This window comes from Coturnix japonica, chromosome 38 (genome assembly GCF_054131305.1).
Source record: "Coturnix japonica strain WE chromosome 38, WE-NBRP24, whole genome shotgun sequence".
Taxonomy (NCBI): Eukaryota; Metazoa; Chordata; class Aves; order Galliformes; family Phasianidae; genus Coturnix; species Coturnix japonica.
Window position 1 is genome coordinate 868,880 of NC_140700.1, and position 25,408 is coordinate 894,287.

General features: G+C 52.8%; 3 protein-coding genes across 11 annotated transcripts; 1 reads left to right on the forward strand and 2 right to left on the reverse strand.

The window, feature by feature from the left end:
• Positions 1-210: 210 nt before the first annotated feature.
• Positions 211-24,441, forward strand: LOC107324606 (inositol 1,4,5-triphosphate receptor associated 2-like). Of its 9 annotated transcripts, XR_014938715.1 has the most exons (19): positions 211-462; positions 1,869-1,943; positions 2,300-2,455; positions 5,146-5,285; positions 19,350-19,498; positions 20,161-20,207; positions 20,528-20,604; positions 20,699-20,795; positions 21,036-21,111; positions 21,249-21,276; positions 21,763-21,903; positions 22,012-22,143; positions 22,341-22,488; positions 22,936-22,988; positions 23,190-23,260; positions 23,474-23,524; positions 23,602-23,678; positions 23,773-23,892; positions 24,143-24,281. XR_014938715.1 is itself a non-coding variant. In XM_085527050.1 (18 exons), exons 5-18 carry the CDS (start codon positions 19,383-19,385, stop codon positions 24,300-24,302), a joined length of 1,323 nt encoding a protein of 440 aa, XP_085383176.1. In that variant the 5' UTR covers positions 211-462; positions 1,869-1,943; positions 2,300-2,455; positions 5,146-5,285; positions 19,350-19,382; the 3' UTR covers positions 24,303-24,410. The 9 variants fall into 9 exon arrangements, 8 of the variants coding, with proteins under 8 accessions (XP_085383176.1, XP_085383178.1, XP_085383179.1 ...); XM_085527050.1 differs by lacking the exon at positions 23,190-23,260 and having other exon boundaries at positions 24,143-24,410; XM_085527052.1 differs by lacking the exon at positions 23,190-23,260 and having other exon boundaries at positions 20,738-20,795; positions 24,143-24,409.
• On the reverse strand, positions 5,293-11,240 carry LOC107324588 (uncharacterized). The gene is made up of 11 exons (XM_085527432.1): positions 11,097-11,240; positions 10,180-10,418; positions 9,262-9,269; positions 9,020-9,153; positions 8,748-8,787; positions 8,482-8,606; positions 7,413-7,583; positions 6,885-7,167; positions 6,426-6,547; positions 6,117-6,257; positions 5,293-5,560 (listed from the first exon to the last, which is right to left on the reverse strand). Exons 1-10 carry the CDS (start codon positions 11,238-11,240, stop codon positions 6,177-6,179), a joined length of 1,347 nt encoding a protein of 448 aa, XP_085383558.1. The 3' UTR covers positions 5,293-5,560; positions 6,117-6,176.
• Positions 10,644-17,885, reverse strand: LOC146754749 (uncharacterized). Its single transcript, XM_085527434.1, has 7 exons — positions 17,709-17,885; positions 14,604-14,713; positions 13,882-14,005; positions 13,526-13,601; positions 13,191-13,277; positions 12,884-12,952; positions 10,644-12,789 (listed from the first exon to the last, which is right to left on the reverse strand). Exons 1-7 carry the CDS (start codon positions 17,883-17,885, stop codon positions 11,618-11,620), a joined length of 1,815 nt encoding a protein of 604 aa, XP_085383560.1. The 3' UTR covers positions 10,644-11,617.
• Positions 24,442-25,408: the final 967 nt, after the last annotated feature.

Consider the following 25,408-nt stretch of genomic DNA (forward strand, 5'->3'; position numbering starts at 1 on the left):
CTCGCAGCCGCTATTGGCGGAGAACCCGCGCTCGGCCCCGCCTCCTCTGCGCCCTCATTGGTCGGTCCCGAATGGGCCGCGCGCCCCCTGCCGGGCTCTTTCCGTTTCTCTTTGTCGTCGCTCCGGGTGCCCGAGGCGCCGTCCCGCGCCGTGCGCATGCTCCGCTTCCAGGCCCCGGGGCGGCCGGGCCCGGTTGGGGCCGCAGGACAAGGAGGGCGGGGCGGTGGTGGAGCTCCGCGAGGCCGAGCCGGCGCTGCCCCGTTCCACGCCGGCCTTCCTGGAGAGCTGGAGCTGCTGGCTGCGCTGCTGGCTCTATCCGCGGCTTCTTGGCCACCTGGGCGCGCTGCCGGCTCGTGTTCAGCCGAGATCGACCCGCATCTCCCGGATCTTTTCTTCCACTCAGCCTTCAGCTGCTCTGCCCGAAGCCCGCAGTTGGGGGGGACCTTGCCAGGCCTGAAGCTGGTAATGCGGTTAGGGGGGCCCTGCCAGGCTAAAAGCCAGCTGTCTGCTCTGGGGGGCACTGCCAGCTCAAATGCCTGCAGGCCGGGGAAGTCCTTCCAGGCCAAAAGCCTGCAGGCCGGGGTCCCTGCCAGGCATGGATTTAGGCCCCGGGGCTGGTGATGGCCTCTCAGGCTGTGGCTTGATGCCTTGGGGCTGGTGCCGTCCTGCCTGGCTGTGCTGGGAATGCAACCTTGTTTCTGCATCACAGTTTGAACAGGGCAGTTAGTAGCATATTTTAGAAATACACAAGGTTCCACCCATGCAGTGGTTATTCCTGTGCCTGTGTTCCAAAGCCCAGGCTCCATAAAGGACAGCACTGTTTTGGTGTTGACCTTGATTGGAACAGAGTTGGATCGTAGGAGGCAGTGTGATTGCAGAGAGATGGCACTGAGCAGGAGGAGGAAGAAACCTGTTTGTGAATGGCCAGGTTGAGCCAAACACAGCATGTCGTGTTGTGTTGCAGAAGCACGGAATGGTTGATGTTGGAATGGAGATCTGGGCCCATCTGGTCCAGGTCCTGCTGCAACAGGGCCAGCAGAATTGGTGCCCAGGAACACATCCGATGGGTTTGGAGATCTCCCAGAGGAAACCCTACAGCCTCTCTGGGTCTCTGTGCCAGTGCTGCAGCACTTACACAGTGCAGGAGTGCTCCTGATGTTTGGTGGCAACCTCTGGTCCTGACACTGGGCTCCACTGGATGCAGCCTGGCTACATTCTCTCTGTTCCTCCCTGCAGGGATTGATGGCCATGGGTGGAATCCTCTTGAGCTCCCCTTGTCCAGGCTGAGCAGTCACTTCTCTCAGGCTGTTGTCATAGAAGAGGTGTTCAGTCCCTTCACCATAGTGGTAGCCCTCCATTGGACTCTTTCCAGTGTGTCCAGCTGTCTCTTGTACTGGGAGCTCAGACCCGGACACTGTTCTCCAGGTGCAGCCTCACCAGTGCCGAGTAGAGCAAAAGGAATGGTGCTGAGTAATGGTCCTTACCTGCTCCAAGAGAAGTAGCTAGGGCTATGATGGGAGCACACTGCTTTATGGCTGACACGGAGATCTGCTAGGAAGAAGGCTTGGTGGGACTGAACACAGATGCAAGGTGGTCCAGCTTTTGTTTCACTGCAGACTCTGGGCAGCTGCATGGAGTTATGTACTCGATATAGTTGTGCCCCTGTGACTTCTTTCTGATGTGCCTGGGAAGTCCCCTTAGAATAGACTGCTGCCTGAGACAGAAGTCTGATACAACATCACTTGTTCGGGTGGAGTTTTACTATCTCTGCGTTCACGTCTATTATGTGCTTTGTTTTGTTTAAATTCAACTCTCTGTGTGCATGGGCGCAAGTCTGCCTTTGCTAAATCCTTTTCTTGTGGCCTTAGGCAACAATCAAGGGGATCTCGAGCTTCAGTGCTGAGCAAGAAGCACAGCACTCAGGAAGGCCATGAAGGGCTTTGGTAAGTTGATCTCCCTCCACAGGTCAACTTTATTTGTTGTTTGTTTTTTTTTTTCCCCAGCACTGGGAATGGCTGCTCTGGTGGTTCATTCCAGGGAAGCGCAGCTGTTTGCATTGCTCTGCTGCACAGCTGCCCTAAAAATAGTTGGGAAGTGGAAAGACAACTGCCTTTCATATGTTCTGAAATAAAGGTCCTCTGGTGGAGTGGATCCTGCCAGCTTTGTGTGCATCCCGGATGGATGTAGTCCTGGGGCTGCTGAGAACTGGCTGTATAGGAGACTGGAGGCGGCACAAGACCAGAGGGCACTTCTGATTCTTGTGCAAGCAGCCTGACTGGCTTCCATTTGTTTCTTGCAGGCATGGATGAAGATATCATCATTGACATCTTGACCAAACTAAATGTTTCCCAATGTCAGCAAGTTACGATCACCTAAAAGGTCTACAGAGATGTGTGAAAGCGGTTGTGTCACTTGGGTGAAAAGTGAAAAAGGACCTTATCTCCGTAAGAGAAAGGTGGGCAGAGAATTTCCTTGACCAAGGTTGTTTTGTTCTTGTTCAGTTCAGAGCAGTTGTTGATGCAAGGAGGGCTAGAGCCTAAAGAGAAGTGGTGAACAGCTCAGTTCTGTCTGCCCTGTAAGGCTGTACCTTCTGCCACCTCCTTCCTCCTCTCTTGGCTTTCTAGGGTTTGATTGGTGACTTGATGTTGCTGAGTGGGAATTTTGAGAGGGTGATGGTGGGGATGATCACTCCCACCACCATGTCTGATGTGCACAAAGTGAGGAGGGCTGTGAAGGTTTAGAAATCTTTCTTTTGTAATTGCTGAAGTTCTGGCCAAGTGAGCCAAGCCGAGGGGAGAAGGGGTTGAATCTTCTTGTGGGTGCAGCTCTGTGCTCAGCAGTGAGGAGCTCCAGGCTGGCTTTTTCTCACCCGATGGGTCTCATGGCCTGCTCCTCAAACCCATCTTCTGCAGGGAGGGGATTCTGACTCTGGGTGTGCATGAATGCCATGGGCTCTTTTCTAAATCACACAGAATCACAGAATGACCCGGGTTGGAAGGGACCTCAAGGATCATGTAGTTCCAACCCCCCTGCCTAGCAGGGCCACCAAACATACACCTTTACTAGATCAGGCTGCCCAGAGCCCTGTCCAACCTGGTCTTGAACACCTCCAAGGACGGGGCATCATGTCCCAGTAAAGTGGGTTGCTGCTCGTTTCAGAAGGAAGCCCAAAGCACATTTGAGATGTGTCACTGTGTTTGTGAGCTAGTATTCCCTTTGAAGGACTCCAATAGCCATCTCCAGCAGCTGTTTCTGAGTGGGGAATTCTCAAGGGTTGCTTCCAGTAGATGCTGTGCTGAGCTGTGTCTTCTGTCCTTGAACCTTTGCAGGGTAACAGAGATAAGGGAATGTATGTGGATGATGCCCTTGCTCAGCAGTACGCTGTGGTGTGTAGGAACATGCTTCCTTGCAAGAGCAATCTATTCTTGTGCATGTGATGTGTGGTGAAGAGAAGCCAACCTGTGAAATAGGAATAAATGGGTTCTGCTCTTGTTTGAGAGTCTCTAATGAGATGTCTCTAGACAGGAAAGTTACTTGGCAGGGGCAATGACATTTCAGCTGTGAGTTGCTATGCCTGGATGGTGCTTGTTGGAAAATATCCATGATCTGGACAAGTACAGGCCAGCAGTTCTCTACCACCAATGAATTAGAGATCTTGTGTATACCCAGTCTTCTCCACGAGCCTTACTTTGCCATCCATAATGTCTCTAAGTGCCTGTATGAAGCGAGAGAGAGGAAGTGGGGAATAGATGAGGTACAATTTATGTCCGTCCTCTGTACATGGAACAGGCATCACCTGCTCAGAGGTAGGACCCCTCCACAGAATCCTGGGTTTTTCTTCCTTTCTTTATTTGTGTGTGATGCTTTTATGGGTCAACAGGTGTCTTAGCGAGAGCCCCATTGCATACATTCCCTTCGGTCTGTTTCATTCCCTTCTGAGACTGGAAGGGACTTCACAAACCTAAGTACAATTTGCTGCTGCTCTAGCGTGGAAAGCAGAGATCGTGGAGTGTGGCCACCATTGGGGCAAGGGGGAGAGGAGCTGAGAAATTCATCTGCCAGCTTGAAGTAGAAGGTCTTGAAAATGGTAACAGCTGTGGTAGGCCAATTAGCAGGACTGTTAGCAATGGAAATGAATTATTTTAGTGGGACAGTCCTGATATATCTGGCAGTGCTGCAGGAATGATAGAATGTTCTTGAAACATGTGAGGAGCTTGTTCTTGCAAAATGGCCCTTTGGATCTCTCTGACTCTCTACCGTGGACTCTTCCTCCTAGTTTTTTATGTGTACAGAGGCATTTCTATCAAGGACATAACAGACAGCATTAAATCTGGGATGTCTGGAGACCTGGAAGGTGCTTTCCTGGTTACGGGTTAGTGCTCTGCTTTTAAACCTTGTCTGCAGAGTAATGAAATGATGAGAGGTGCTGTGTGTCCCCTTGAGTGGCTGTTATAGGTTTCGGGGGCAGACATGGCTTGTCTTTGTTTATGTGCACAAAGCCGGGCTGGGTGGGACTTGGAGCACCCTGGTGTAGAGGAAGGTGTCCCTGCCTACTGCAGGAGGGTTGGAACTGTGTGATCTTCAGGGTCTCTTCCAACCCAAACCATTCTCTGCTCCCAGCTTCACACCTACTGCCTGCCCTTCTCTATTCCCTGCTCATGCCCTCCAGGCTTTTCCTCCCCTTGCTGAGCAAGGCCATGCCTGGTAGCTACCTTAGATCCTCCTCCGCCCTTTGCCTTCCTCCACACAGATGCTTGTTTCTGGCCAACACTTCAGCCCACTGCCTTGCCCATGTACCTGATCTCTTGGGGAGACAGCAAGGTGGCCTGGAGCTGCCCACAGCTCCTCCTGGGCATGGCTTCTCAGCTTTGCTTCAAGCCCAGAACCCAAAGGAGTTCCTCTTACATTCTGGCCCAGATTCTTTTCCTCCCAGTGCAGCTCCTGTGGCAAGCAGGGGTACAGTTCTTCCCACATTCCTCCATTCCTGCAAGTTTGTTTTTTTCCATTCTTTGCCTTGCTTTGCTTTGCTTTGCTGTGCTATGGTTAGCTTTCCTACTTGCTTTCTCTATATTTGTTGCCATCCATTGCTTTTTATTCTCTTTTTGCCTCCGTGTTTCATTAGTTTCCCTTCAACCTTTGTTCCAGGAATGTCTTTATGGCCAAGCCAGGTGTTGTCATGGGTAAAGGAAATGCTGCCGGCCATCCTGTAAGCTGGCAGATGATCACGAGCACGTGTTTAAGTCGCCCAGCCATCTCACTGACATCTACCTGATGGTAACAAGAAGGTATACATAAAGTTACTAAATTAATTTATTAATGGCTTACTCCTAACACTAACATCTAACAGTATAATGGGCAAAAGCCCAACTGGATTAAGGGAAATGGAATCAGAAGGAAACTGGCAGTTGGCTGCTCTTTCTTTTCTCCTCCCCTCCCATTCCAGGAAAGCAACCACAGCCTTCCAGACTTTGCTGTCTTATTCCACAATGAGAGGGGTTGTGTAGAGGGAATGCCGGATTCCAAAAGTGGAGGTAGGCGCCTGGGGCTTGATCAGCATCACCTGGAAGGGCAGAAAGGAAAGGCAGATCAGCAAGGGCCCTTCTTTGCTGCCCTTGCTCCCTTCTGTCCTGCACCCCTCCCAGTCCCAGACAGTCCTTGGTGCCACTCTGGGAAGGACTGAGCACCAGTGCAGAATTGGTGCGGCTCCCTGCTGTAGCAGAGCTGGCTCAGGGAGGTGTGCTGGTCTTACATGTGCTCTTACAGGCCCCTCCTGTCTCAAAGAGGGCTGGCTGTGCACCTGGGAACTCACAGCTAACTCTCCTATGCTGGGGGTGTGCTGCTTGGAGCCCTTCTGAGCTGCATCCTCCAGAAGAGCTTGTGAAGGACCAGCACATCCCATTGAAGGGAACAGAAGCAGAGGAAGGAAAAGCTGTGTGCTGTGCTGTTCCTCCCTTCCTCTGCTTGGAGGTGGCAAGAGGGCAGGGTGCAGGTCTGTTGTCCTGCACTTGGTCCCTGCAGCCAGAAGCTGTTTGGCTGGATGAATCTTCAGGGGAAGGGGGAGAGGCTTGAAGGCTGTGCTTGTGAAGCAGAGGGGAAGAGCTGAGCAGCTGCCTTACCCGGCCTACGCTGTAGTCTGTTGGCCCGAGCTTCACTGCTTTGCCATCTCCTGGTTTTGGTCAGGCTGCCATTGTGTATGCGGGCGCCCTGGTCTTGTACACATCCACGGCCACTTTGGGGAGTGCCGCAGGACCTGGAGTCTGCAAGAGAGTCATGGCCACACAGGGCTGGGGTCACATTCAATGCTCTCTCTTTCCCTGGAAGGCTGCATTAAGCAAAGCTGCAGCAGGGTTGGAAGCCCCTGTGGCACAGGGAGAGCAGCCCGGGTTCGGACGCTACCATAGAAAAAGAGGAGCAGCATAGCTCACCTTGGCAAGGTCCTCATCAAAGCGACTGCGCTGGCTCCTTCCCCTCATGGAGTAGCAGGGGCTGGCCGATGTGTAGGCTGTGTTGGGCCCCATCAGCCTGGGCAGTGTGTAAGTGCCAGGACCTGCAGGAGGAGCAGCAGAGAGTGTGTGCGTGAGGGGATGGAGATGGAAGCAGCAGCGAGAGGCAGCCTACCCAGCCCGCTGGTGGGAGCAGGAGGGACATCTTGCCCCTCTGCCAGTTCCTCCCTTTCCTCTATCACAGGGCCAGTGCCAGCAGCTCTGAGCCTGATCAGCTGGAGCCTCTGCGGGCAGAGAGGTGTCGGTCGTGCAAGGAAGCTTGTGGCCCAGTGCCGCATATGCCGCGCAGGCCATGCAGTAGGCCCTCTGCTGGTGCCGAGCAGCAGCCCATCCCTGGAGGATGCTCAGGCTGAAGGGTCTGCCTTTGCCAGGGTCATGTACCTGGAGGGCGGTCTGTCCAGAGGGGCTCCCGCCGGAAGGCCATGGACTGCACTGGTGGGCACTTGAAGACGTGCCTGTTGGCTGCTTCGGTGCGGTAGTCACCTGGGGCAGAGGAGAGGAGGAAGAAAGCTGTGAAGGGCTGGTCTCCTTCTGCAGCCAGAAGGAGTCCTCTGAAGAGCTGCAGAATTGCTGGGGGACACAGGCAGCACGCGGGGACACTTCTCTGTGCCCCGCCACTATGTCCTGCCTTGCTGTCCCTCCTGTCAGCCCCCTGCTCCTTGTACTATTCAGACATGGGGGCCTTGTGCCCTGAGCCCATGGTCCTGGGCTGCTGTCCTTCTCTGAGGGTGTTTATCACTGCTCAGAGCAGCTCATGCTCTCTCAAAAAAGACCTCCAGCTCCATCGAGGTGTGAGCTGACCCTGGGCAAACGCGCTGCGTGCTCATGTTGTCTGGGAGAAGTGCTGCAGCAGTGGTACTCACTCAGTCTGGGGGTGACGGTGGTCTTGGTCGAGGGTCGTCCTTAGACATGGGCGCCTGGAACCACATACTTGCCATTCCTGGTGATGGCCGGCTCCACAAAGTAGCAGGGATCTGGCCCGCAGCTCTCTGCCACAGGCCGTTTGGTCCCTCTAAAGGTGTACGCGGGGGCACAGTTTTTGGTGGGGATGTGGCGTTTCCAGAACCATGCCTTCTCAGCCTTGCACCCCAAGCAGTAAGAAGCCATAGCTCACGCTGCCAACACCTGCAGATGGACTGAGCTCTTAGTTCTAGCCACATGCTGCCCAGGGCTCCTGGGGCTTCATCAGCATCACCTGCAAGGGACAGAATCCTGCTAGAGAAATGGACTGAAAGTCCCATCCCACCCTGGAAATGTGTGGAAACTGGTTTGGAAACTCGATGGCCCCATGCTTGGATGCAGGGATGTCCCCACTGGCTGGCTTCTGTCACAGAGGTCACTTCCCGACAGTGACCCCCCAGATCCAGGGGTAGATCACACAACAGAGCTTAGCGAGGTCCTGCTGGCTGCTCACATTGGTAGTTTTTCTCGTTTTGTTTCTTATTGATCAAGTTGCATGTGTGAATGGGAAGTGCTGTGCAGTCAGGACTGGTCAGTTATGGAAATGTCACATGCCCAGAAGTGTTTTGAAAACATTTGTCCAGGCAGTGAGAGGTCCTGTGGGGACAGAATGTGCAGCAGATATGAGAATTTCCTTTAGTGAGGTTGGAAAGGAGGAAAAGAGGAAAGAATACAGCAAGAACAGGGGATATACTTATCTCCTAGAAAATTCAGTAATTAATGCATAACCTGTCATGTATGATGCCTACATATTCCCCTAGAACATGCAATAATTTTTTGCTTTTTGTTGTTTGGAGCTCTCCTGTGGCTTGATCAAGTTAGTCTTGATGCCAGCTACAGATGTACGTTTAGCCATTCTCAGTAGAATGGTAATAGAGGTTGCTCAAAGGGAGAGAGGAAAGGAGGAACTAAACTGAAGTCAACACTTATTTGCAAAGAGCTCTGCCTGCATTCCATGTCAGCACACAGAGATGAGCCGTACAGCCCTTGCTCTCAGCACACACACCTCTTCTCTTACCAGCTGCTTGCATTCCTGTGCAGCGCTGCTTAACCCCTCCTCCAGATCTCCCTTCACAAAGCAATATGTGATCTCTCCCCAGCCACGAGCTCTGGGCTCTTTGATGCCTATGCCATCAGCAGGACCTGCAGAACAAACCTTGGGCTTCAGAGCTTTGAGGAGACAAGCACTCTGTCTAGGAACATTCACCATCTGAAGCACTTGAAAGCAGCGGCTTCTTGAAAGCCCTGGATCTGTGTGACACATCAGGAGATGCTCAACTCAACCTGCAGCCCTCTCCACAATGGAAGGGCTCTTCACAATCGGCTGGAGGGGGAGCAAAGATGCACAGAGGTCTGACAGCTTTGAACCAAAGCAGGGCAGCTGGTGCTGCTGCAGGCAGTGCTTCCCGTGCCTGCCCAGCCTAAAGCCAGCAGACGTTAGTGGCCACCTGCTGCTCAGATACAAGCACAAGTGCTGCTGGAGAAGCAGCGCAAAGCACAGCCTGAATCGCTGCTACCTTGCACTGAGGAAAGGCTGAGATGCACCATGGCCTCACCTGCTGCCTTCTTGGAAGGGGAGGTTCAGCAGCAGCTCCACTCGTCAGGAAGTCCTCCAGAAACCTTCTTTCTTCCTGAGCAGGAGACTGGATGCTGAAATCTTCTCCAAAGTCATTATTAAACAGCACCTGAACTGGAAGCCCCAGGAGAAAACACATTTCAGATTCAAGAGCACAAAACCTTCATATTCAGTTCCAATACAATTTCAGTTCTGGATTAAATTTCAGGACTAGCTCTTCACCTATCCTGCTATGGATGGGGAACATGGAGGGGGGCAACAAAGGGGGAATGGAAGGGGGGAGCCTTCCAGCCCCACATCCCCTAATAGCCCACCCTAAAACCCCATATTACCCTATGGCCCCACACGGCCCCTTATAGATCCGTATCACCAGTACACCCCCAATACCTCCATATCTCCCCATATCCACCAGTAACCTCCCACAGCCACCCTATATCCCCGCACAGCTCCCTTCACAACCTCTTAGAGCACAACATCCCTCTCTAGGGCCCCCTTGTCCCCTACCACCCTAAAACGTCCCACAGCCCACCACAACCCCCTAAAGTTCCATATTCCCCCATAACACTCCTACAACCCCTTACAGCCTCCCCATAGAACTGTACAGCTCCCCCAATGGCCCCCTACAGCCTCATATCCCCCTATAGACACCCACAGCCCCACATCAGCCCTACACTCCTCCACAGCCCCCCACAGTCCCCTATATCATCCCCACAGCCTCCTCTTGTCCCATATAACCTGTATATGGTCCCCCAGTTTCCTATAGACCCATATCTCCCCGACAGCCACAATAAAGCCCCTATAGCCCCCTATATCCTATATCCCCTATATCCACTCCTGTAGCTCCACATCCTTTTATAGCCCCTACACAGCCCTGTATCTCTCTATAGCCCCCACAAAGTCCTGTATAGCCCCACACCCTTCCCTATAGCCCCACACAGACTCATATCCCCCTATATTCCCACAACAGCTACCTACATCCCCATATCCCATATACCCCCCAACAGCCCCCACATTCCCCTCAGAGCTACTTTTTTTTTTCATATCCCCTCATATTCCCCATGAGCCCAAATTAGCCCCATATTCCCAATATCTGCCCTTATATACCCCCACAGCCCCACATAGCCCCACATTAACTTATACTTCGGACAATCCCGGCTGCAGCGGCGCTGCCGTGCGGGGCGGCCCGGCCTGCGGGGCGGCTTCAGCCCAATGACGACTGTCAACGGCCGCTCCCGGGAACTGCGCTTCAGCCAATTGGAGCCGGCGGTGCTGCCGCTGACCAATGAGAGGCCGGGGGCGGAGCGACAGTGGGGGCGGGGCTCGGGGTGCCTTTCATTATTACTGGTGATGGGATCGGGATTAGGGATGAAGTATTGGGACTGACAGGTGGGAGATGGGTTTGGGATGAGGGATTGGAACTGTGATTTGGAATTGGCATTGGGAAATGGGATTGGGGTGCTGGACTGGGGCATTGGATGTGGGATGGGTTGTGAGATTTGGGATTGGGACGTGGGCTGTGGGGATAAGGATATGCGATGGATATGAGATGGGATGTCGGGAAATGGGATGTATATGGGCTGGGCTCTGGATATGGGGTGGACTTGGAATGCATATGGGATCATGGAATCCTAGAATTGCTCCAGTTGGGGAAGAGCTTCAAGGTCTTGAAATTCAACTGCAGCCCAACCATAGAGTCAATGCAGTCTCTCCATCTCCTTTCTCCCCTCCAGCAGATCACCACTCCCTCCCAGCTCCGTGCTGTCTGTGAACTTACTGAGGGTGCACTCAATGCCCTGGCCAAGATCCCTGATCAAGGCGTTCAATAGGAGCGTCCCCAGTGCTGAGCCCTGGGGACACCACTTGTGATCAGCTGCCAGCTGTAAAGGCTGCTCTGGGTGTCCAGGCTTGGCTGAGTGCCTGTCTGAAGACAAACCTGCCAGGCCCCAAACGAGGCAGAGGAGTCTCGATGCCATGTGAGGTATCTTTATGCCTGTCTGTGTATCTGCACAGCAGGCCCAGCTGCCCCTGCTTCCCCCCTCCATGGGAGCTGCCCCTACTGCTGCTCCTGGAGTCTCTTCTGGCTGCAGCGACCCAATGCGATTCCCCTCAGCCGCCCGTGCCCTGCCTAGTGCCCATCCCCACAGCAATTCACGGTACTGGCACGGGCAGCGCAGGCGAGCTGTGCTAAACGCCCTCTGCATCCTGCTGCACAAAGGACTGCAGGGAGAGAGGAGGGTTGGGGCTGGTGGTAGCAGCTGAGGAACACGGCCAGCTCAGAAGTGGGCATGGGGAGCTGGAGGGCTGTGACATGGCACAAATGGCTGCAGGCAGAGGGATACGGCAAAGGGAACACAAAGCATTTAATGACAAATCATAGAAAACAATGAGCAACAGAAACAACAATATTCCTAGAATTGCCATCCCACAACAATTGAGGGCCCAGACAGTGTCCCATCCCACTGCAATGATGGCTTTGGAGGATGGCTCTGTTCTGGAGGGAAGGGATGGGGCTGCTGCTGGTGCCCCTGGAACGCTGCCGCTGCTGCCTGGTGTTGCGGGGCCAGTGAGGTGCGCAGGGTTACAGGTAGCCGTACTTGTGGGCTATGGCCATGTCTATCTCCCGCTGCACCAGGAACTGCACGGGGCCGATCTTCATCTGCTGGGCCGCCTGCTGCCGCTCCTCTTGGGCCAGCTTCTTCATGCGCTCCCGCTTGGGCCGCTGCTCGGCTGTGATGGGCAGCGACTCCTCCAGCGCTGTGGGTGCCGCATGGCCACCCGCCCGGGGCCCCACACAGGGCACAAAGTCCACGTGGCGCTGTGGCCGTGGCTGCTGATGGTGCAGCTGTGGCAGTGGGTCCCTGCACAGCGCTGAGCTCCTCCATGACAATGGGCGCAGGCAGCTCTGCGTCATCTTCTTGGCAGCATCCTCCTTCCGCGCCGTGCTGCCTGGAGGTGCCGGCACTGCCTTGGCTGGGCCTCTGCCTTGGGGCTGGTGGACAGCAGGGCCGGCACTGCGTGTGGTTTGGGGCTGCACAGAGGGTGGCTGGTGCATCGGCCCCACCGCAGTCACTCTCTGCCCCAGCGGGTGCAAGGCCTGGATGGATTGGCACAGGTGCACGTGCAGCTCACTGGCAGTGCCCTCTTGTCCACTGCTGCTGGCTCCTGCACTGGCCCCAGACAGCTTCCCTTGGTGTGGGTGTTTGCAACCTTTTCTTTCAGTTCTTTCTCTGCGAGGTGGCAGCTTCCTTTTCTTGGCTGGAGCGCTGCTGGTGGGCTGCTCCTGCTGGGAACTCTCCCCTTTCTGGGCCATGTCAGCAGGCGCAGGGTGCTTGGCCCGCTTGGTGCTGCCCCTCTTTTTCTTATCTGCCACTTGGCAGATAACAGAACCCCGTGATGGTGGCGAGTGAGCCTGACCCACCTGGGGCTGCCTTTGCTGCACCTCCTCAATGGGCTGTGCAGGTTGGGCTGAGGGAGGTGTGGTGACAGCCAGGGTGGTCAGGAGTGGACTGAGCCGGGCACTCACTGGTGGCACAGCAGGGCGCAGCTGCAACAACCCACACTGCAGTTCAGGCAGGAACCCAGGGGATGGTGGAAGCCCCCAGAAGGGGTCGGTGGGGGTCTTCCTGGCAGCCTGTGCCTCCACGCTGAGCTCTGTGCTTTCCCAGGGGTTGTCAGGGAGCTCAGCGATGAAGTGTCCTGAGGCAGGGCTGCTGGGCTTCTCGTGGGGGACCTCAGTGGCTCTTGCCACATCTGAAAATGCAAGAACATCCCCCAAAATGGAGCTGATACGCCTTCCTACTCCCACTGTGTGCACATCTGTGGGCTCTGTAGCCCCCAAACTCACCACTGATCCAGGAGAGCAAACCCTGAATATCCATGATGTCCTCCGGCACATCTGAGCTGGTCGCCACTGCTGGGAAAAGCAAGAAAATCCCAAAGGCTCAATGCCAGCTCTTGCATACCATGTTCATCATGTACCAAGGGATCTCTGGTGAATGTTGGGTTCCATTAATGATCAGGACAGGAACGGTAAATGTAAAGCCCAGGGATTAAGACCCCAAGAACACTCAATGACAACAGTCCCAGGAAAGGACAGAAAGCCTAACTAGGAAGACAGTGCACAAAGCCAGATGCCTGCTGTGTGTCTGTACCTCTCTTGGGTGCTGTGCCACACTCTGTGCTCCTCTCCTGGCCTTTTGCAAGGCTGAACTTTGCTGGGAGGATGCTTTCTTCAGCTTCTGACAGAAAGGAGACAAGAAATACATGAAGAGCATCTCATTGGAGGAAGATCTGAGCATAGCCAACCACAAGCTTCTGGTCTTCAAGAGCTTCTTCAGTTTGCCTTTCTGCTGCCACAGCATTGTGCCCTTTCTGCAGTCAGCACAGATCTGCAGCATCCTTTCTTCTCTCCTCCATCACACACACCCCTTCATGCAGCCCTATTTAGAGGCAGGTACCCACACCACATCTCACAAGAGCTTCTTACCCACGGAGGCTTTCCATTTCCCCCCTTGCCCCGCTCCATTCCATGGATGCACAGGCTCCGTCCCTACAACAAGAGATCATGTGTTGATTTCACAGACACCAGCAAGCAGCAGAAATACTGTCCAGTAAGCTTATGTCTGCCCCTCCACACCTTCCCCCCCCCCCAAAAAAAAAACACCCAACAACACAGAAGGATGCTACTTTGACAGCCCAAACACAATCTGTTTGCTCACTTCTTGCTGCTCCTCCCTGCACTCCAAATGGGTGGTTTCTTGACATCCCCTGCAGCACTGCCCCCACCCAGAAGTAATAGTCAAATACCTCCACACTTCATGACAGAGGGCTGAAGACACTCACTTTTGCCTGGCAGTAAGGATGGGCCATCCCCATCGTGTCCCTCTGTGCGTTGAAAGGCACAGTTGGATCCCTGGCAGCCTGCTGGCTGCTGCTCCCAAACACAGGGAACCACGCTGTGCTGCTTCTGAAGAGAGAAAGTAAGAAATGGTGGTGGGAATGGGCAGCCAAGGCTTGCAGAGAGGTTCCAGATGGTGCCAGAGATGGGATATCAGAGTGCTGAGACATCAGTTATCACTAAGGGAAAATACAGCCTGAGCCACACTCATGCCATTAGCCCAGGCTGTCAGCAGTGAGCGCAGAACCCAACTGGTTAATGAGGCCACAAAGTACCAGTAGGGTTCCTCCTGCTCTGTCCCTTCCCTTAAAAATGAGACAAAGGAAGAAGAACCAAGCAAAGAAACCCAGCCATACCTTTCCACTCACAGAGCAGAAATAGGAAATGCAGTCATCTCCTGGCTGAGACATGGCTGGTGAAGTCTCAGAGGAAGCTGAAGCTCCCAGAGCTCTCTCCACAGGAACGTGTCCCACTCTTGGAAAGAGCTGGCTTCACTCTTCCTAAGACTGCCTTGAACCCCAAAATCTCCTTTTGGACAGGAACCTTGCAGGAAGTTGCAACAAGTAGAAAATCGTGAGGAAGAAGCATTTTCCCAGCTTTCTTCTGCCAGGCAGTTTAGTCTCTTAGGACACCCCCCAGCAACCACCCAGCACCAAACCCAGCTCACCTGCTGGGCCTGCTCAGCCCAAGCTGTGACCAGATCACGCACACGCCACAGCGCTGCTTCAGATGGGCTCTCACAGGGTGATCAGCTCCAAGGAGGGCCCAGAGTTCAGTCTGCGTGCAGACACTCACCAGAGCACCAGCTCTGCTCACCAGCTGTGGCACAAATGCTCCCACCCAGCAATGGTTGTGACCTCAGCGAGTGTCTGCATCACTGCTGTGCTTTCATCATAGGCGAAGGGAATGGACTCCTTCTAGATCCAAATTGTAGGAAACCAGCAATAGGGCCATCCAATGAGGTTATCTGAAGTAAAATAATGGAGAAGTGAAGATGACTCTTGTGTAGCCCAATAAAAACCAGTAAAGGCCAATATGGCCTCATAGTGGTCAATGGAGTTCCAGAGAAACCTGTAGGAAAGAAAATCCAGGGCCGGTGCAGGCATCTCTGGTTCGGATTTTAAGCCCCAAAATACTGGTTTTCATCCCCCAAAATTGACATTTTCTCTACAAAATGATGCTTTGTAGCATAATACGACACATTGGTTTCAGAATACCTCTTTTCCTCTACATAATAAGGACATTTCCAAACGAAATATCAAGTTCTGTCAAAATTTAGAAAATTTTCACACAAATATCACTTCTTATCCCAGAAATAAGTTCTCTTTTAAGTATCACTCTTTATCCTTGCAAAAATATAATTTTCTCAGCAAAATACTGGTTTTCATCCCTAAAATTAGAATTTTCTCCCCAAAATACTGGATTTTGTCCTTTTCATCCACAAAACAAGAAATTTTCATCACAAAATTCTTCTTTTTAGCATAATATGGTGCTTTCACCCCAAAATATGCATTTTTGTCTCCAAAATATGACAATTTCTCCTCTTAACATCAATTTATGTCAACATTTAGACATTTTTCCCTCGAATATCACTTTTTATCCCAGAAATAACAAATTTGCTCTGACAAATCTCACTCTTGACCTCACCAAAGACTCCTTTTCACCTCAAAATACCACTTCTCATCCCCAAAAGTAGACAATTTCTACACAAATTTCCTCTTTTCAGCACAATATGATGATTTCTAGCCAAAATAAGATTTTTGTCTCAAAAATGCGATAGTTTCACCATTTAATATCAATTTAGCTCAACATTTAGGCTTGTTCCCCCAGAATACCACTATTTATCCCAGAAATAATATGATCTCACTAAAATATCAAACTTTCGTGTAATCAGTGATAGAACTAGAGGGAACGGTTTCAAGCTGCGCCAGGGGAGATTCAGGCTGAACATTAGGAAATATTACTTCTCAGAAAGGGTAGTCAGGTATTGGAATGCACTGCCCAGGGAGGTGGAGTCACCGACCATGGGAGTGTTCAAGAAACGTCTGGATGTTGTGTTGATGAATATGATTTAGCCTGGAAGTATTGGTAATGGTTGGACTGGATGATCTTCAAGGTCTTTTCCAACCTTGATAATTCTGTGATTTTGTGATTCTGTGAAAAGCAGTGTTTCGGGGAGAAAAATTCTTTTTGGTGGGATCAACTGTGATTTTAAACAGAATATGTTTTATTTCTGGGATAAAAAGTGATATTCGGGGAAAAAATGTCTAAATTTGGACATAAATTGGTATTAAGGGGAGAAATTGTCATATATTGGAGACAGAAGAGGGTACTTTCTGGAGAAAGCATCATATTACGCAGAAAAGATGAAATTTGTGTAGAAATAGTCTTCATTTGGAGATGAAAAGTAGTGTTCTGGGGAGAGAAAGTCTTTTTCCTGGGATAAAGTGTGATACTTCAGTGAGATCATTTTATTTCTGGGATAAGTAGTGATATTCAAGGGAAAACTGTCTAAATTTTGAGATGAATTGATATCAAAAGCTGAAATTGTTGCATTTTCAAGAGAAAAATACAATTTTCAGGAGAAACTGTAATGTTTTGTTAAAAAGAGAAATTTTTTGTGTATAAAATGTCTTCCTTTGTTGATGAAAAGCAGTGTTTTGGGGAGAAAATATCTTTAGGGTAGGATCAAGTGTGATATTTTACAGAGAACATGTTTTATTTCTGGGATAAATTGTGATATTTGGTATTAAAATGTCTAAATTTTGACTTAAATTGATATTTAGGTGTGAAATCGTCATATATAAGTGACAAAGAAGTGTATTTTGGGGAGAAATCATCATATTATGCTAAAAAGATGAAATTTATGTAGTAATTGTCTTCATTTGGGGATGAAAAGCAGTGTTCTGGGGAGAGAAAGTATTTTTCCTGGGATAAAGTGTGATACTGTAGTGGGATCATTTTATTTCTGGGATAAATAGTGATATTCAGGGGAAAAACATCTAAATTTTGTCTTAAATTGATATTAAGTGTAGAAATTGTCGTTTTTTTAGACAAAAATGTCATTTTGGGCAGAAATCATCATATTGTGCTAAAAAGAGGATTTTTTTTTGTAGAAAATGTCTTTTTTTGGGTATGAAATGCAGTATTTTGAGAAGAAAATGTCTCTTTGGTGAGGTCAAGTGTGATATTTGTCAGAGAAAATTTGTTATTTCTGGGATAAGAATTTATATTTGGGGGAAAAAATTGAAATTTTGACATTAATAGAGGTTAAGGGGAGAAACTGTCGTTTTGGAGACAAAAAAGTGTATTTCATGGTGACGGTGTCATATTGTGCTAAAAAGCAGAATTTTGTGTAGAAAATGTCTTTTTTTGGGAGGAAAAGCAGTATTTTGGGGGAAAAAATGTCTTTTTGGTGCTATCAAGTGTGATATTTAACAGAGAGTGTTATTTTTCTGGGATAAATAGTGATATTTGGGGGAAAATGTCTGAATTTTGACATAAATTGATGTTAAGAGAAGTCATCATATATTGGAGACAAAAAAAGGGTATTTTGGGGAGAAACAGTCATACTACACAAAAAAGATGAAATTTGTGTGGGAAATGTCTTCATTTGCAGATGAATGGCAGTGTTTTGGGGAGAAAAAGTCTTTTTCCTGGGATAAAATGTAATATTTTATTGAGAGCTTCAGAGCTACCAATGGCCTCTCCCAACGCTCTTTGTCTGCTCTGTAGCCCTTGGGCTGAATCTTGAGCTCTCAGGAGCTGGTACAGAGCTGGGCCAGCCCTGCTGCAGGTGATGAGATGCTATATGCTGGCTGCCCTCTGAGGGCTTTAAAGAGTGGCAGACCCCAAAGACCTGCAGCGGGGACATGGGATGAGGGAGACAACAGTGCCTACTTGCCTGCAGGCTGGTTCTCTGTAGCACTGAGTAGCAAGTGTGACTCATGTAAGTTCCTTAGGGAAGAAAGCTGCTTCTGGGGATGTGATGGATTTGGTCAAAGACATCGATCAGAGAAGGGGTGTCACGGGTTACTTAGACAAGGGGTCATCGAGGTTAATGGCTGAGATGAAGAAAGGTGGCAGGAGGGATGGGGCTTCCCCATATCACCACATACAAGCCATCCTGGTGTACCCTCATGCCGCATCCCATGTCATGGTGTGTGGATTTTCACCTGGTGCTGAGGCTCAGCTTTTCCCCTCCAGCCCTCATCACTTCCCACACCCTGTACAGGGGCTGCAGGGCCACCTGTGTAGTTCCCAGCCTGGCTCTGCATGGAGAGCTCTGACTGCTTTGTGCATGTCCTTTAAAGGCCTTCTCCCTTCAAGCTGCTCCCTTGGCAGCTCCTTCTGCCACAAATGCAATTGCTGTGCTGCTGGCAGCGTGCACTGCTTGGTGCCCTGGCTCCCATCCCTGGGGTCCCAACTGCGCAGAGGGCTGGGGCTGAGCTGGGGCCTTTTGGGACGGATTCAGGCAGGTAATGACCTGGGGAGCATTTGGTGAAGTCAGTGAGCCAAGGGAGAGGGGCTGGCTGCCTGGGGGTTATTTATGCTCTGCCGTTTCTCCTCTGTGTTTCCAGCTATGGAGCAAAGATATGGTGTGGGTGGTGAAATGGGGTAAAGCAGCAGGCTGCAGGGTCTGCCACAGCTGTCCCAGATCTGATGCTTTGCAGCAGGGACTGCCCCTCTGGATGAGGCTAATGCTCATGGGATGAACTGGGTTTGTTTTCTGGGGGGTTCCCAATGCACAGATATGAAAGTTGTCAGATTTTCCCAGATCAAGACTGATCTCTGGGAGAACGGGGATGGCTGAGCTCAGCTGAGGCTTTGCACAGAGTCAGCCCCTTAAATCTGTGCTGCATTTCATACCCTGACCAAAACAAAAAAAAAAAAAAAAAAGGAAATAAATTTCTTTCTGCCCCATAGCTGCATTTCTGCAACCTCAGCTCCTGGGACTGACAGGGACTCTCTGGGCTTACTGCCATCTTTCTTTCGGTTGTTTAAACATCGGAAAATAACCCAGATGAGACACCTGAGCTTGCTTATGGAAGGATCTGGGAATCCCATTGCACAGGAGCCTGCCTAGCAGGATGCTTGGTGTGACCCCAGCCCAGGCTGCTCCCTCTCTGCACCGGGTAGGGAGTGCCCATGGAGGGGTGAGGGTCAACCTACTGAAGTTGGAAATCATGGGTGGGAAGTGGGAAACGGGGATGGCAGAGGGGGAAGCCCATCCTCAGTGCTGCACGGAGGTGGCTTAATGCAAATCCCTCACTTGCCTCTCCCCATGGCCACCCTGGCAGCATCCTCCTACAAATGCCTCCGAGCTGCAGCTGGGTGAGAAACGATTTTAAAACTACAGTGTTTAGAGGTGTTCTCCCAGCTGCGCACGGCCAATACGCGTCTCTCATGATAGGTGTATGAGTCCTGGAGCCTCTGTGCTGTGCGGATGAAGCCAAGGGTGGACACTGTGCTGGGAGTGGGGAAGGAGGTGCATGGAAGAGCCCAGGGGCGTGCAGCACGGCGACAGCGCAGGGGCTGCCGGAAGACCCCCCCACAGAGCAGGTGTGTGCACCAGTTTGGTAGGGATAGGGATGGCAGTGCTAGATGTAGTGCTCAGCCTTGTTTTGGTGCAGCAATGCTTTCTATCCTGGGTACTGATCCTGGGGAGCAAATTGCAGGAAGGAGGTGGAAACGTGCTGCTGAGCTCTGCCTGGAGCCAGGAACGAGGTTTGGGAGTGCAAACTCTTCCCTAGTTGGGTGAGGGGCTCTGGCACAGCTGCTGTTTGCATAGCAGCCCTCATGTCTCCATGCACTGCAATGCTACAGCATCCCTGTCTCCACAGAGCTGCTAGAACCCTGTGAACACAGGGCAGGATTTTGGGGGGATGTCTGCACGCTAAAGCCTGCTGTCCCCATGGGGTGACACAAGCCAGCTTTGCTGCTGTGCCTGCAAGGAGGCCAGCTGGCGGTGAGGTTCGCTTGGCAGTCAGGGCAAAATAAATGTGCTAAGAAGCACTGCTGCAGGCCAGTGACTCATCTCTGGCTCCTCTGCAATGGATGGGCTGTTAGGCACAGGGAGAGCTGCTGTGCCCATGCCAGGGACAATGGGGATGGAATGGGCTGCGGAGGATGCCCAGAAAGGACCCAGGTCCTGGGCACTGCGGGTGGGATGCTGCCTTTCATGCCAGAGTTGCTTTCGGGTTTACTCCATTTCCTCTCTGTAGGGAGCAGCAGGCAGAGCCAGACAGGCTCCTCACAGCTCCGGATGAAGGTAAAGATATTTGGGGAGGGGGGGAGGAGAGGGAAGGGAGAAGGGGGTGGCTTTGTGCCTCCTCTCTCCCTGAGCAGCATCGCATGCATCCAGGGGGGGTCCCTCTTCCCAGCAGCAACTCCCTGCACCCTCATCTCTGCTCCAGTCCCGCAACCCTTACCTGCTTCCCAACAGCTCCTCCTGGACCCCTCCTTAACCCTGTGAGGGGTACTTTGGGGGACACCTGCCAGCCCATGCTCCCCAGCATCCTGGAGAATCTGGGGGTCTCAAGGCTGTCATAGGAATGCTGCCACACTGCTGCCACCCCTCTCTGTCCCCAGGAAGGATGAGCAGTCCCCAGGAGCACCTGGATAGAGTTTTGGCTGGGAGCAAGGAGAGCATGGAGAGTGTCAGTGAGGTGAGGAGGACAGGAGGGCAACAGGTCTGGGACTGCAGAGCCACTCAGTGATGCTTTTTTTTTTATGGGGGGGGGGGTGGGGGATGCCTTTCAGCACCAGGAAGGGGTTTGGCCTGAAAGTGCCCCTTCGCAGGAGCCGGACACAGAGGAGATGGCTTTTTGCACTGGAGATGGCGATGGGATTGAGGAAGGTGGGTGAATCACCATGCCAGGTCCCAGGCTGAGTGCCCTTATGGTGGAGTGTGAAGTGACTGGGGACAAGCATGGGAGCCATGTGGCCTGACAGGGTTCAGCTCCCTTGATGGGAACATGGGAACCTTCCCTGCTGGCAGAAGCTCTGGGGTGTTCCCACCCTACTGGCACCTGTATGGGATGATGAGATGGGGGAGGGAGGATCAAGCAAAATACCTCACATATGGTCCTCCCCAAAGGTGAAGAAACCACAGAGGAGCTGCTGCTCAGTTTCCCCAGTGAGGTCTCAGTGCTGGAGAGATTGGGACTGCACAGGTAATGGGGCGAGTGGCTGCATCGCTGCTGGGGGCTGCAGAACAGAGGTCCTGAGGCACCCCAGGAGCAGACCAAGGGCATTTTGGCATGCATTTCACACTGTGCCTCTGGCTCTGACAGCTGTTCTCTTTCTGCAGCACTAATTTGACGGAGCAGGACGTGGAGGTGAGGGCTTTTGGGCAGGCTGGGGAAGGTGAAAGGGTATCAGTGTTCTACTGAATCCCAGCCAGGGGACTGTGCCCTGCTCCCAGGCTCTGCAGTCCATTGGCAGTGGTGCAGTTGGCACGATGAACACCCAGCAAATTGCTCCTCGAGCTACCCTGAGGTAGCGGAAGCCTCCCTCATAAAATTAACTGTCCTGTGAGTGCCAGGGCTTAGACAGGCTCTGCTGCCCTGTGTGCCAACCACAACCTACAACAAGAGCTGGTGTCTGCCATCCGCATCCTAGCACCAGTGGGCCTTGGGATTCCAGTGCATTATTAGCTGCCAGGGGGTGTCCCCGCCTTGTTGCATTTCACAGTCTGTCCCCGGTGCTTATGGAGCACTGCTTGATGGCACATGAAAGGGAGTCTGGCTGTGTCATGGCAGCAGCCATGCGTGGCCCCAGTGGCCTCCCCTTCATGCCGCAGTCCTTTGCACTTCCACCCACAGACAGCCTTTGCCCACCTCGCCCTGGCATTTCGCTGCGACACGTTCACCCTGCAGCAACGGGTGCAGGTAGAGAAGCGAGCACAAGATGCAGCAGAGGAAAACATCCGGGAGGAGCTGGGGCAGTGCCAGACTTTCCTAGAGGTAGGTGGGCACTGGAGGGGGATAACATCTGCTGGGGATCTCCAGCTTTAGAAAGGTTTGGACGACTCCAAGTCCCAGCTCCAGCAGCTCCGTGCTCTCTTCCTGCAGAGGCTGAGCACATCCTGCATGGATGTAAGCTACAAGGAGGTGCTGGAGCAGCTGCAATGCAGCCTGGATGTGCTGGAGGCTGCCATCAAACGTGCCACCAGTGCTGCGGAGAAGCTGGGGGCTGTACACCAGGTGGGTGAGGGACAGAGGTGCTGGTGACACATTGCTGGGGGCTGTGCCTCCTCCCGCCAGTGCTCTTGTGGGCTTTGTTGACACACACTGGAGTACCCTAGGTGTGGGAAGGGGACGAGTTTGCACCCAGAGAGGGCTAGCGGGGGGCATCATCAATGGGGATGATGGGAACCAATGGCTGGTCCTCCCGAACACAGGAGGCACGGATGAGCCGAGCGGCAGAGGTGATGGTCCAACACGTGGAGAACCTGAAGCGTCACCACCTGCGTGAGCATGCTGAGCTGGAGGAGATGAAGTGCCTGATCCAGCAGAACTCCCGCAACCAGCAGTTGGCAGAGACCCAGGGTGAGGTGGACTCACCCCTGAGGGGGTCAACATCGCAGGATTCAGTTGCAACCCCCCACCAAAGTCAGCATGACCCCGTGCTGCAGAGCCATCAGCTGGGGACCGGGGGTGGATGGCAGCTGGGGCTGCAGCTGCCAGACCTGATGACAAATGTGAGGGGTCCATGTAACAGCAGCCACAGAGTGGAAGCAGGTGCTGGAGGCTGTCCTGCAGCCCAGTGGGGAATTTGGAGTGGGGGGCACACAAAGGACACCCTGTCCCTGCAAACCCCATGCACAGTGTGTGTGCATAAGCAGTTCCCCCTGGCTCGGCACACCTGTGGCACGTGTCAAGCAGAGAGCATGTGGTTTCGTATACCTCCAGCGTAAGGGACATTCCCAGTTGCCTGCATGTCAGCCCCATTTTTCTTTCCAGAGGCAACATGAGGTTTCTTCCCTTTTCTTCCAGATGGTGCAGAGCAATGGCTGAGGCCTCACCCCTTGATGCGAGGTTTCCAGCAGGTAATGGCAGAGCAGCACATCTCCCAACTCCCAGCACTGCCTACAAACATCCCACTCCCTGCTGTACCCACACACTGCTACCACAGTGCAGCATCCCTCTTCCCAGCCACTGCTGTGGGCAAGGTCTTCTAGAAGCCCTGGGGCAAAATGTAGGGGAGAGCTGCTAGCCTGGAGACCTCAGGCAGTCCCTCTGCATTGCAGGGCTTGACGGGGAGGAGGCTGCTCTCTAGCTTCAGCTCGAATTCGTCTCTGCTTCCCCTACAGCTCATGAGGTAGGGGAGTGCTCAGGAGGGGTTAGATGGCACAGCTTGGCGCAGCAGGGACAGGCACAATGCTCTTGGCTTTGACGCCCCTTTTCCTCATCACATACAGATGGGAGGCTGGCAGCATCCCTTCTCCTCCTTGGTGTCCCTTGCTCACACTGGGGATGGGGAATGTGGGGAGAGATCAGCACTGCACTCACCCATCCCCTCCATTCCCCACAGGGGTCTGTGCGCCGCAGAGTCAGCATCGCTGTCATCCCAAAGCAGCTCTTGGTAAGAACATGCTCAGTGGGGATGGGCAGACTCTGCCACCAGGTCTGGGTGCTCACATTCCTTCCTTTGGTGCCCAGCCAACTTCTGGCGTGGATGGCCGAGCAACTCTGGCTGGTGGGCCTGAGGGCACCCAACACCAGCCCAGCACCCAGAGGTAATGGTGCTGGGTGAGCGGAAGGGTGGGGGGACCACATGGCTCTGTCTGCCACCATCCCATGGGGCACAGTGTCCCATTTCTCCCTCCCCAGGAGCAAACTGGAGCTGCCAAGCCAGGGCAGCATGGTGAGCGAGGGACTGGCGGTGGAAGCTGGTGGCAAGGAGTTGGAATCAAGCACAGGGGGCGAGGAGCTGGGGCAGCTCAGGATGATGTGAGCCCTGCATACCTGGGGCTCTGCAATCCCAATGCTGCCAGCATGTGGGGATGGAGTTGGGGGGTTGGGGGTGGAGGTTTGTGACTGTCCCACTGAACCTTCCCTGCCTCGGTTTCCCCATGCATTGTGAGTTACCTGTGCCCTCCTCACTCCTGTTTCATCCAGGTTTGGGATAAAACTTGTCCCTGCTAGGGACAAGTGTTGTGCCCTTTGGGTGAAGGATGTCCTTTTGTTGCCATGTCCTCAGGTCCAAGGAGTCCCCTGTGGAGCTGTGGCAGCCGTGGCTCTTCATCTCACAGCCCTACTGGGTTGTGTTTTGTGTGCTTCTCCTGAGCATCGTCTTCCTCCTCCTCCTCCACCTCCTGGAGCTGAAGCAGCTGCAGCCCACAGCAACACCCAAAGTTTAGCTTCACCCACTCCCCATCACTGCTCCTGACCCACCCTATAAACCACAGAGGCCGTAGAATAATAAAATTGGAGGAAAAAATGGGGAGTTTTGATGCGGGAGCAAAGGGTGACGACCTGTGCTTGGAGCTTGTAGGCACAAAGCTGTAGCAGCCCGCAGCCCTGCGATGAATTTCCTGGTTCTCATTAGAACCAGTGCCATTGCACTGTGAGGGATACAAGGATGTCCCTTGTGTGTCCCCTTTCCCTTGGGGACAGTGCCCATGACCAACGTAGTTTTGCTTTAGGGCTGTGTCCCAGGAATGCTCTCTTTGGCCCTGCACTGTAGGGAACACCACCACCTTAGCCTGTGTCCTCAACCCTGGCATGGGCATGCAGGGAGAGGAAAGGTCTGTAGCTCTGGTTCCTGTTTTGCTTTAATTAAGATTAATGCTAATTTTCTGCATCTGTCGCCCCCACCCCACCCCCCCCCCCCCCCCCCGAGGGAAAAACCTACATCTGGAAGGAGCTGATTTCCACTTCGCCCTCTTTGCAGCAGCACAAAGTACTCACAAACAGAGGGAGCTGTCGGAAACAGCTTCATGGCTGGGGGCAATCCCAGTTCTGCACAAATACCTCATTTTCACATCCTTACCTCCAAAACATGGGTGGGCTCTGGGGGTTTTGCATGGGGATGGGGGGCTCCAGCCAGCCCAATCAAGCTGTGGAGTGAGGGTCCTGTTGTGGGACTCTTGGGAAGGACTCAAGGAGGGATGGAGGCTCTGGGACAGCCATCCCCTCTTGCTGCACATGACTCACACAGTCCCTATGTGCTTCCTCACCCCATGTCCCTGAGTCACCACAGCCGCGTGGCAGGTTGTCACCGTGTGTCACCGCTCCACCAGCCCCATACCTAGGGTACAGGGTGAGCAGGCAGCAGCACCCCGAGGAGCTCATTGCTGGGAAATCCTAAAATCCACCCAGCCGGGATCACTCTTTAGGGAGTGGGCAGCTCCATCCCCCCACGGACCTTCAGTTAAGGTGGAAGTGCTGCCCCAAAATTTTCCACGAGTGCGGCACTGCTTGGGGACACTGTTGGCTCATTTAGAGACCGAGGCTGAGCGAATCT